This window comes from Miscanthus floridulus, chromosome 18 (genome assembly GCF_019320115.1).
Source record: "Miscanthus floridulus cultivar M001 chromosome 18, ASM1932011v1, whole genome shotgun sequence".
In the NCBI taxonomy this organism is placed as follows: domain Eukaryota; kingdom Viridiplantae; phylum Streptophyta; class Magnoliopsida; order Poales; family Poaceae; genus Miscanthus; species Miscanthus floridulus.
The window spans coordinates 90,683,881-90,696,398 of NC_089597.1; the positions used below are offsets into that span (position 1 = coordinate 90,683,881).

The 12,518-nt window shown below is 46.4% G+C and overlaps 1 protein-coding gene across 2 annotated transcripts; it reads left to right on the forward strand.

The window, feature by feature from the left end:
* The first annotated feature begins 1,686 nt into the window (after positions 1-1,686).
* LOC136520806 (formin-like protein 16) lies at positions 1,687-5,501 on the forward strand. 2 transcript variants are annotated; one of them, XM_066514461.1, is made up of 7 exons: positions 1,687-1,866; positions 1,955-2,059; positions 4,088-4,214; positions 4,300-4,371; positions 4,439-4,487; positions 4,560-4,992; positions 5,091-5,501. In XM_066514461.1, exons 1-7 carry the CDS (start codon positions 1,833-1,835, stop codon positions 5,126-5,128), a joined length of 858 nt encoding a protein of 285 aa, XP_066370558.1. In that variant the 5' UTR covers positions 1,687-1,832; the 3' UTR covers positions 5,129-5,501. The 2 variants fall into 2 exon arrangements, with proteins under 2 accessions (XP_066370558.1, XP_066370557.1); XM_066514460.1 differs by having other exon boundaries at positions 1,691-1,866; positions 4,563-4,992.
* The last annotated feature ends 7,017 nt before the right edge of the window (positions 5,502-12,518 follow it).

Sequence of the window (12,518 nt, forward strand, 5' to 3'; positions counted from 1 at the left end):
CGTTATCATTATTACGTGCAGAACGAGCAACGGAGCCATGATCGAACACTGCTACTGCTATTGCTAGGTAATTTACGACAGTCAATATACTCACTGTTACGATCAATTATATTAATGGAGAAGCTAATTTCTAATTGCTGGACTTATGCAAAGCATATAGACTTTTAAATTTTATTTCAATACATTAAATATATACTACGTACTATATACATCATTTGTCCGCCAAGGAAAGTTTCACCAACCAGGGGGGCTCCTTCCGGCTAGGGTTGCCGGCGGTTGTGACCTCCTCAGAGTTGACCTCAAGGAAGGGTCGAACATAGAAGATAGGGCGGCGCATGAAGGGGCGGAGCACGGGAGAAGTGACGCACGCAACAGATAGGGTGTGTGGGAAAGGAATAGCAGCGTGCAAGAGATAGGGTGTGCGGGAAGGGAGGAATGACCCTAGATGGCAAGCTACGGAACTCGCCTTTTCTTGCGAGTGAAAATTGCAGGATGAAGGATCGGAAAAACCGGAGAAGTAGATGAAGAGGCTGTTGGAGGCCCACACGTAAATAGCTAAATCAGAAATCAAGGAGAGCTATACAACATCGCTTGGAGATGCTCTAGCCAATATGTCTGCATGCGCGATAGCAAGTGAGAATTTTTAGAGAACGGACGTCAACTCTGTTGTAATGATTTCCCCCCTCTAAAATAGTCAAATTGGATTCTTCAAAAAAAAAAGGTCAACTTGGGCTACACGGTGCTTACGAGGTAGCCGTTGCTCTAAGTTATGGGAACATTCATCGTGTTTTAGTAGTTCACGACACGACAAGACGTGGAACGCAAACACGCAATTTAAGTGTGTTTCCGAGTATTTCCAAAAAAAATTATTTTTAAACCCATTCTAAATCATCATTTGAAAAGTTATTTAAATAAAAATCATTCTTTATATTTTCCTATCTTCCAATAACTTATTTAGACCATGTTTGGTAGAGCTTCTCCTCACGGCTCTTCAGAAGTTGCCGAAACCGTTTTGGAGGAGCTATAATTTATGGCTCCTTCCAAAATAGCTCTTGCTCATTTTTTTTCACTGAAAAATAACTTTAAACAACTCCTACTAAACAATTTGACAGGGCTCTTTTGTAGGAGCTGGAGCTGGAGAGAAGTCCTACCAAACGGTGCCCTATCATTGCTATTTATCTTTAGTGAAAAATTTAGAATAGAGAATGATAATATTTAAAAATCTAATTAAAAAACTGTTGACCGAATTTTTTTTTATTCCTAACCATAAGAAAAGATATAAAAAGATTTTGGAGTTGCTTATAAACTATATAAATAGTATAGTAGGTCTAACCATATCAAAGAAGAAGACTCAATTAGAGTACGACGCAAATAGCTTGGTCAAGCAGCCCCAGCCCAGCCCACAGGACTCCAATATCCAACCAATATAAGCGCGTGTTTAGTTGACCCCAAAATCCAAAAAGTGTTACAATACCTATCATATCGAATATTTATGATCCGTGCATAGAGCATTAAATGTAGACGAAAAAAAACTAATTGCACAGTTTGGTGGGAAATTGCGAGACAAACGTTTTAAACCTAATTAGTCCATATTTAAACATTAATTACCAAATAAAAACGAAAGTGCTACAGTAACCCCAAATTTAAAGATGGCACCAGCAGGCAGGTTACCGGGCCGAGTCATCGTCATCGACCGACTCATCGTGCGACCGTCGCATCAACATCAGACCCCCGCTCCCTCCACGGTCTCCTTCCCAGACGAGATCCCTCTTCTCCTCCCGGCTCCCGCCCGCTCCTGCTCCCTCCCCAGTCCCCACTCCGGCCACCTCCGCATGTCAATCCATGGGCTGATACTCGAAGTCAGAGGTGCCTTGCCTCCCTCCTCCCCAATCCGTCTCTCTCGTCCCTACTGGTAGCTGAATTTTGATTTTTCCTCATGTAACCCTGCCTGCAGTCACCGGGTGCCGGAAGCTGCGGGACACGGAGTTCTTCACCCGCCAGGACCCCTACGTCGTCCTCGAGTACGCCACCACCAAGCTCCGCACCCGCACCTGTACCGGTCCGTAATCTCCCCCTCTTCCTCCCCCCTCGGCCGCCCCGGGTCTTCGCTGTACTAAACTACTAACTAATGGCGCCAGTTTGTTTGCGACTTGCGTGCACTGCTTAATTTGTTTTCTTTTTGTTATTATATAACATGTCGACATCGAACCGGCGTCAGACAATTTCGCATACCCACCAACCCATCCCAATTCACACAGTGAAGAGGGAGGGAATTCGCCGGCCTACGATGTTGATTAAACGTTTAGGACATACTCGTTCAAGGTTCGCTAGGTTTATTTGGCTTCAGCCATTGGGCAAACTCTCGGTATTAACGACCTATTGGGTCGGTAGGTGAATGGCCCAGCTGCCGCCGCTTCTCGTTCATCTCGATGTGGGGTTTGCTCCTTCCTACCTTGTTGCTCATTCTGTAAGACTCGGTAAGAAAAAGAGAAAGAAATCAGGGAACAAAGGCGCTAGAAAACCATTAGCAAGACAGCCAAAACAAACGGTCACATAAGAGACGGCAAAGGAAAACAACAACTAATGGGAGAATTCACAGCTAATGTGCTTTGGCCCTAGGTAATGACTAATACGCGAACGAATACCACTGAGGGTACACAGCTTAGATACCGACAACGCCAGCCGACCAGCTGGGCTGATTCTTTCTAACTTTGCATAATGCCTTTATGCCTAATTTATGTATGCGGTCGATACTCTAGATGCCCCTAGTGGAATCTTGGTACCTTCCAATCAGCATATTATGCTTGACTTCCGTTTATTTAGGACTAAATTATGTTGGAACAAGTACCACTCATGCCATTTTGTTTGTGTAATCTTTTTTAATCATTAATGGGTAATAACTACCGTGAAAACATGAACATACCCCGCTGCTACTAATGCGAGTATTCACAGCTAATGTGCTTTGGCCCATAGGTAATGAACGAATACCGCTGATGGTACACAGCTTAGATACAGACACCGCCAGCCGACCAGCTGGGCTGATTCTTTCTAACTTTGCATAGTGTCTTTATGCCTAATTTATGTATGCGGTCGATACTCTATATGCCCCTAGTGGAATCTTGGGACCTTCCAATCAGCATATTATGCTTGACTTTCGTTCATTTAGGACTAAAATATGTTGGAACGAGTACCACTCACGCCATTTTGTTTGTGTTAATCTTTTTTAATCATTAATGGCTGACAACTACTGTGAAAACATGAACATACCCTGCTGCAACTAAATCACTTACTTTGGGTACTAAAAGTGCTTGTTCCTTTTTTTTCCTTATGTCTACTATGTGGAATCTAACTATATGACTGGGTTGTGATTCCAAGGTTTTGAAAGACTAATTGCATTTGCGCACTTAACAGTAATGAAGGAAGTAGAGAAATTTATGTAGATTATGCTTTCGATTTGCTTTGGAACTTGAATGGACCACCATTCTCTGTCTGGTCATTGCCAATTCATCCTGGGCTGTACAAATTTATGAGCAATTTGCACAAACTTGATTTCGATTATTTCTTCGTGAAAAGGCAGCTCCTAAAACTCTAGGTGAATAAAAGCTGAGTGCTGGGGCAGAGGACGGTCATCAATAGGAGTGGACCTAGAACTGTTTTAACTTTCACCAGCTTGTTGCAACCAGGATTCTTCAATCAAAACCTCATTGATTTACCAAGTATTGTTATAAAAGCCTCGTAATACAGTCTTGGGTATTCAACTGTCTGCCGTGGCACTGAACTTTTCTGAACACTGATACATAATACTTTAATTGGTTCCAGCATCAAATAAGGTTCTTACTTCTTATCTACTAATAGACGAGATCAATCGCTTCTCGAACTCTAAGCAAGGAAGTTTCCACACATTATGAACAGTGATGATACGTTCATTTCGCCAATTATTTACCTCCAGAAACTAAGAGTTTTCTGTACAATCAGGTTTCTACAGAAATATGCTAATTATATAAGGTTAAATTTATGATATTTCCCCTTTGTTATCTCTTAGTATATTTCTCCTTTCTTTCAACCTAAAATGTGATATTGATGCTAGATGGGGGAAGAAACCCAACTTTCGATGAGAAGTTCCATATACCCCTCATTGAAGGACTCCGCGAGTTGAATGTTATCATATGGAACAGCAACACATTAACCCATGATGACTTCATTGGCAGTGGCAGGTTTGTGGCTCTTAGCATTCATCATCAATATGGTAAATGGCTTCTACTTTTTAGTGAGTAACCTTTCGGCTGTGCTTTTGTGTAGAGTATATCTGCACAAGGTGCTCACAAATGGCTATGATGACTCCTCATGGCCACTTCAAACACGCCACATGAGGTATTCCAATCTCATATAACTTGAGTGCACTGGTCTCGTGAACTTTCTGACAGTGGGAAATTTTCAGATCTGCTGGGGAAGTGAAGCTCATTATGCATGTTGATGTCTCAGCAATGGTGAGAGACTGATTACTATTCTTTGTTGTTTTCTTAGCCCTGTCTTGTGCCTGATTCTATTGTGTCAGACAGAAGAACAAGATGGGTAGAAGTGTCGCCGCATCAAGTGCACATCCTGTTCCAGCACTTTCAATGCCAGTCCCAGCCCCAGCTCCAGCTCCGGCCCCTGCCCCTGCCCCAGCCCCTGCTCCAGCACCAGCACTAGCATCAGCGATTCCATACACAGGAGTCACACCTTCATATCCACCTGTTTCAGCGTATCCTGCTGCAGCCGCATACCCTGCTTACCCTACTCCTAGCCATGCACCATATACCACTGCAGAATATCCACCACCTCCGCAGCAACCATACCAACCCCCACCTCCGCAGCAACCATACCAACCCCCACCCGCTGGATACCCTCCATCCTATCCACCGCAACCATATGAGCAATCTTACCCACCGCAACCATATGGGCAACAACCATACCCGCCCCCGCCGGCAGCACAGTCCCTGTATCCACCTGGTGAGATGCAATTGAGGAGAGATAAATCCATTCTTTTTCATGATATGAGTCAGTGTTCTAACTGGATTACCTCCCTTTGCCCCGTTTGATCTTTGCAGCACCTTACCCTGGTACTTATCCACCAAGACCCTATTGATATAGCAGCTTCAGTAATGATCTCAGGTAGAGGCGTCAAAAGCAACAAACAACAGCCTTGATGCTATGTGATATGCTGCACCTCAGTGTGGATTCTTTATCTCTAGTTATTTGGTAGCTTGCAGATTGTGTCAATCAAAACCCATCCTATATTGCTTCGCTGTTGGTTTGGCTTAGACAGACCCAGCTTCCTTATACCTTGGAATCACGTCTGACTGTTCTGTGACCACACAATTGTACATAGCAGCGTAACCTGTGAAGTCTGCTTTTCCAAAACAACAATAAATTTGCTTCGGTGAAGTACACCTTCGTGCTGAAACTTTGAATGTATTTGTAACAGTCAATAAATTTGTTTCGGTGATGAAAGCTGTTAACGTGTGGTGGTTCGAGAAGTGGTATTTCCATGCCTTTTCTTTTCTCTGCCACATGGATTTATCGATGCTGAACTTTGCTGTGGTGGTGGTGGTAGCATTGTACTATGTTTTAGGCCTTTGAAAATTTCAAGTACGTTGTGCATAGTACGTATGTTATCAGTACTTCACCATCGATACATGCTTAACGCTTTACATCTGTGCATAGTATAGCACGTCACATGTCATTAGATCCCTAATCCCTATAGCACGGCATCAGTTTGTTCACATTTTTTTCCCGCTGAACTGTGTACTTTGTTGATGGCCAACGGCGAGGTCGGCGGTGGCGCTCCCCGGTCGTCGGCAAGGGGCGGACTCGATGCATCCATCGTCTGGGTCCATACCGATGATGCCACCGACGCATCACCAACCAGCGTCAGCAATTCTGCTAAATTAAGGGAAATATTTGTTGGAAATTAGAGGGGGTTTTCCCTGAATTTCTTATTTAAATTTGTGTTCAGATTTAAAATAAAATAAATTCCAATTTTTTTTAAAAAACAAGAAGGGCTCATCGTGCTGGGCCACAACTTGGCCCACGGTTTGTGCAGCCCAGCTGGCAGTGCATCTCCCCATCGGGAGAGCAGAGGAAGGGGCAGAGGGCTCGCTCGCTCGGACCGTCGGACGAGCGGCGGCGCTCGCCTGCCACTCCGCCCTTCCCGGGCGTGACGCAGTCTGCGCATGCGCGTGCGTGTGCGAAAGCTGCGGAGGGTGGTGGCGCTCGCCTCTCCCTCAGCTGATCCGATAAAACAGACCGGGAGCTCCTCTTCCTAGTACGCAGAAAAAAAAAAACTCATCTTCCACCTCTGAAAACTCTGGTGACTGAGGATTCGTCGAGTGTTCATCCTGCTTGTTTGACCCAAGAGAAATCCACTGGTGTGGTAGCACCCGTGTTGCCATCCCGTGCCTCCCTTGGCCCTTGCGGAGGTGTGGTCGGTCGTGTGGGGCTCCGCCGCCGGCTACTCCGACGAACCGGGAAGCAGGCTGCTACTTGCGTCGGCGATCATGGAGTGCTGTGGTGTCTGGTTCTGTAAACTGAACATCGCAGCAGACCACAGTGCGGAGGCCGGTTGTGAACGTGTCTACGCACGTTGCCGGTTCTGTGTTGCCTTGCCGGTTACCGCACCACGTGCGTGAGGGCTTCTTGGAGCCTTTTACCTTTGTGCCATTATAAAAGATGGTCGCAGCCTACATGCCACTGAAAAGTTCGAGCGCACCTTGGTGCCATCGTCGAACTTTTTTTTGTCCTCCACACCATTCCATCCAGTTTTGCCTCTAACGCTGTCAAACAGGCAGATGAAATGACCATTTTACCCTTATAGTGGGGCCTGTTTGTCAGCCACCCAAACCTTCTCTTTCTGCCCACCCCTCTGGCCTTATCCCCTCCACCAGTCCACCATCTCCACCGACGGCAGCCGACCAAGAAATCCCCGCCCAACCTCCGTCGCCCCTCCGGCTCTGCCTCGCGCCCGTGCGGCCTCCAGCGCCGCCCCAACTGCGGCCACCTCCTCCGTGCGGCCTCCAGCGGCGGCGCGCCGCCCAGCCTGGGGCCATCTCCTCCCTCCCCCGGCGCCTCGCCCTCGCGCGCCCTCCGCAATAGCGCCGCACCGTCCCGCCCACGACGCCGGCCGGGGCCGTGCCCCACCCCACCATGGCTGCTCCACCACCTGCAAGCGGGAGCCCCCCCGCCGCCGGCGCTCCCCGGCATGCGTGCGGGAGCCGCCCCGCCGCGGTGCCCCAAGGCCCGCACTCGCGCACCACGGCGAGGCTCCGGCTCCGGCGACGGCTGTGTCCGCCCCGCGCCTAGTGACTGAACGGAGCTCTGGCACGAACAGAGCGCGCTCATGGCACGGAGCCACCCAGTCTCCCTCCTTCCACCATGTCTCGCGCTCGGCGTCCAAGGAGAAGGTGCCTCTGCCGTCGTTGATGGAGATCCACACGCGCGCGCCCACCACGAAGTAGGCCACGACGCACACAGTGTAAAAGCCAACACCGTCATCCGGCTCCAGGGACGCGGCGGAGCGCCTCGAAGCAGCAGTAGTCGCCGCCGCACAGGATGCTGTCCATCACGACCACCATGTCATCTCCCACCGTGAGCATGGCGGGACGGAGCTTGGCGTCGCGCAGCTGCGGGCCAGGCGACGAGGGCTGCGTGGCGACGTCGAGGGCCACCGTGTTGCAAGACTTGTAGACGAGGCCCAAGATGGTGCCGCCGGAGAGGGTGAGCACTCCGAACTCTGTGGTGGCGTGATCGGCGAACCAGGCGGACGAAGTCGTCCAGCAGCCGCTCCGCGAACGGGGACGGGCCGAGGCGGAGCAGCGGGCCGTTCTCGACGCCGGCAGCGCGGGCTCCGCCACGAGCACTTTGCCCCACCCCGCGGCCGCGCGGGCGCCCCGCCCTGCAAGACGGGCTGGAGCGCAAGGCCGCAGCATCACCGTCCTGCGAGGTGCCGGTGGTTGCGGCGGCGCTGGCTTGGAGCGGCCATGGCGTCCGTGCCACGCGCGCTCTGCCATGGCCCACACCGACAGCACGCGGACGGGCGGCCGAGCGGGTGGATCGCGCGCGGCGGCCGGGATGGTGGGCGGCTCTGGGAGCGCGATGCAGGAGCGCGACGGAGGAAGAAGGTGCCCAGGTCACTTACAGCTTGGCCCCACCAGGCAGAGAGAGAAAGAAGGGAGAGGACCGGGTCAGAGAGAAGGGTATTTTGGACATCACTATCGGTCGGGTCCACATGTCAGGGCTGCCAAACGGTAGAAATCAAACAGAAGGTGGACGGAATGATTTGGAGGGCAAAAAAAAGTTCGATGATGGCACCAAGGTGCGCTCAAACTTTTTAGTGGCATGTAGGCTTTGACCATCTTTTATAATGGCACACAGGTAAAAGGCTCTTCTTGCTGCTGCAGCATCCTACTGTGCCTCGGGCGTAGGTCACAATGTGCCCTGTGATTTGTGCAACGGCATTGTATCTCCGGAAACATCACCTCGCGGACCTCAGCAATAGAGGAGGTGAATCTGTTTTTTTTTTTTGGGCAACGCCTTGTGCGTGCCTTGCCTTGTGACTACTTCGTCTACACCGGATGTAAGATCGATTTAACTTTCTTCCGTACTTGTTGCAATTCTATTCTGGGCACTTTATTTATTGTAGAGTGTAAGAGATGAATTGCAAGGTTGGTAGGATATGATTGCTCGATGATGATTAAATCCCATATTAAGGCCGGACTAGCCATAGATTACAATATAGACTTAACTCAAATATTTTGGGAACAATTCATGTGATCTGAATTCAATAGAACTAATAGCTTTATTGATTGCATTGAATTCCTATGTGTGTATGTTTTTTTTTGAAATTCTAAGAGCATCCATGTAGTATACTTGCTGCTAAGTAAACAACCTATTGGTTGCTTATTTACTTTAATACTCATTGTCATATGGTTGTGCTTTTATGCAATCTCTATAGACTCTGCTATTGAAATGTTTCAGATCTTACACCCTAGTTAACTCTCGATGTATGTTGATCTAGTTCGGCCAATGAAGTGTTTACTTTGCCCTTGTAAGGGCGCAGGACCCAGTAGTACTGACTAAGAATTTAATCTGACAGCAGGTTATGATAAATCTAAACACTAGTAGATTTTTATCTAGTGTTATGTCATACTCTGTTATGAAATATGAGTCATATAGATTCTCTTTTTCTATATCAAAGTTTAAATGCTCATGTTAATAAATTATCTGATGTGTCTGACATGACTTGAGAAATATTTAATTTTGGAATATTGCAATGTGTATTTGCTAAATTGAACCAATTTGTACAATAATAAGAAAACAAATTATTGGTTAAAAATGGCTGGTCCATCAAACACTGTTAAACCTGCTGAAATTGAAAAGTTAGTCAACGTTGATATTGAAGTGACAGTTGAGGAGTTCGGAAACCTCCATTTTGATGAGTCAGGATCTCCCAAATCTCAGGGAATATTTGATTGGGATACGGTAGATCTAGTTGATAAACTGGAGGAGTTTAAGCTGCATGAGGGTGATTTCTCTAAGCCCAAACTAACTCAAGAGCCCGACTGGTTGTTAACTTAGATAATGTTTGTAAGAATGCCACAGTGGTAGGACAGCCCTGGGTGATTCCTGAGCAGCCCTATATGGCATATTCCAAAGCTATGAATATCACAAGTGTGTATGAGTTATATAAATTCTCTTTTTCTATATCAAAGTTTAAATGCTCATCTTAATAAATTATCTGATGTGTATGGCATAACTTGACAAATATTTAATTTTGGAATATTGCAATTTATGTTTGCTAAATTGAGCCAATTTGTACAATAATAAAAAAAACAGATTATTGGTTAAAAATGGTTGGTCCATCAAACACTGTTAAACCTACTGAAACTGAAAAGTTAGTCAATGCTGATATTGATGTGATAGCTGAGGAGTTGGGAACACTCCATTTTGATGAGTTATGATCTCCCAACTCTCAAGGAATATTCGATTGGGATATGGTGGATCTAGTTGATAACCTGGAGGGGTTTAAGTTGCATGAGGGTGATTCCTCTAAGCCCAAACCCACTTAAGAGCCTGGTTGGTTCTTAACTTAGATAATGTTCTTAAGAATGCCACAAAGGTAGGGTAACCCCGGGTGATTCCTGAGCAGCACTATATGGCATATTAGAAAGCTACGAATATCACAAGTGTAAATGACCACTTTGAAGTTGATGCTAGGAGGGTTCATGCTATTGTTCTTCTTGAAGGAAGAGCTGCTGGGAATATTCGATTGGGAGATGATGTGATAGCTGAGGAGTTGAAACATTGTTAAATTGGCTATCCACACACATAGCAGATGATGTGTTCTTTGTTTTTCTTGAAGAAATGATGTGGAACACGGGGAAAAACTTCTTTTCTTCCTTCTTTTCCTTCTTTATGTGACGCCTGCCCTTCTTGCCATTAGAGAGATTCCCAGCAGCTTGTCCTTCAAGAAGAGCAGCAGCCTGAACTCTCCTAGCATCAACTTCAAAGTGGTCATTTACACTTGTGATATTCGTAGCTTTCTAATATGCCATATAGTGCTGCTCAGGAATCACCCGGGGTTACCCTACCTTTGTGGCATTCTTAAGAACATTATCTAAGTTAAGAACCAACCAGGCTCTTAAGTGGGTTTGGGCTTAGAGGAATCACCCTCATGCAACTTAAACCCCTCCAGGTTATCAACTAGATCCACCATATCCCAATCGAATATTCCTTGAGAGTTGGGAGATCATGACTCATCAAAATGGAGTGTTCCCAACTCCTCAGCTATCACATCAATATCAGCATTGACTAACTTTTCAGTTTCAGTAGGTTTAACAGTGTTTGATGGACCAACCATTTTTAACCAATAATCTGTTTTTTTTATTATTGTACAAATTGGCTCAATTTAGTAAACATAAATTGCAATATTCCAAAATTAAATATTTGTCAAGTAATGCCATACACATCAGATAATTTATTAAGATGAGCATTTAAACTTTGATATAGAAAAAGAGAATTTATATAACTCATATTTCATAAAAAGAGTATGACATAGCCATGAACATGTAGGTAAAACACTAGATAAAAATCTACAAGTGTTTAGATTTATCATAACTTGCTCTCAGATTATAGTTCTTAGTTGGCCTAGGACTACTAGGTCATGCGCCCCTACAAGCCCAAAAGTAAACACTTCATTGCCCGAACAACTCAACATATATCGAGAATTAACTAAGTGTAAGATCCGACATATTTCAATAGCAGAGTATGTAGAGATTGTATAAAAGCACAACCATATGACAATGAGTATTAAAGTAAATAAGTAGACAATAAGTTGTTTACTTAGCAGCAAGTATACTAGATGGTTGCTCTTAAAATTTTAAAAAAACATACACTTCTAGGAATTCAATGCAATCAATACAACTAGTAGTTCTATTGAATTCAGATCACATGCCCAAAATATTTAAGTTAACTCTACAATGTAATCTATGGCTAGTCCGGCCTTTGTATGAGATTTAGGCCCCGTTCGGCTTATCTTATAATCTGCACTATTCAGCTTGTTTTTTCAACGGGGGCAGTGTTTTTCTCTCACAACAATTCAGCCAGAATAGTATTTTTCAGCCAAGTTTCAGCAAGCCGAACGGGGCCTTAATCATCATCGAGCAATCATATCCTACCATCCTTACAATTCATCTCTTACACGGTACAATAAATAAAGTTCCTAGAATAGAATTGCAACAAATATGGAAGAAAGTTAAATCGTTCTTACAGCCGGTATAGACGAAGTAGTCACAAGGCAAGACACGCACAAGGCGTTGTCCCAAAAAACAGACTCACCCCTCTACTGCCGAGGTCGTGAGGTGTATTTCCGGAGACACAATGCCGCTGCACAGATCACAGGGCACACTGTGGCGCTTGAGGCACGGTAGGATGCTGCAGCAGCAAGAAGCCCCCACACAACCGCGGAAGGTCAGGTTTCAAATTGCAGGGAAGAATGCGAGCTAGCACGAAACTCAACGACAGCTAGCCTTAGCGTTACAGAGCACTTCACGCAGACTGTAACTGCCACCGGTGTGGCCCCTGGTAGTGTTACTACTGCTGAAGGCTGGTCCTAACCCTAGACCAAGCCACTGAGTTGGCTGGACACATGATCTGTTTGGTAGAGCTCCACTATTGAAAAAAAATGAATCTGAATCTAGGATTTAACTAAATCCACCTCCCTGTCTCTCTCTCTATCTATCTCATCACCACTTGAGCCGCACACGTCGGATCTCCATCTCTTTGTTCTTCCTACCGTGCAGCGCAGTGGGGCAGAGGAGGCGGAGCTCGCGTCCTGCTCATGGCTGGCAGACTCGCACGAGCGAGCGTGGCCTCACCGGCGGGTGGAGGAGCTCATGGCCTCACGTGGGCAGGCGTGGGCAGCAGAGCTCTTGCTTGGGGCGGGCGTGGACTGCTCGTGGTCCCCCAGCGGATGGAGGAGC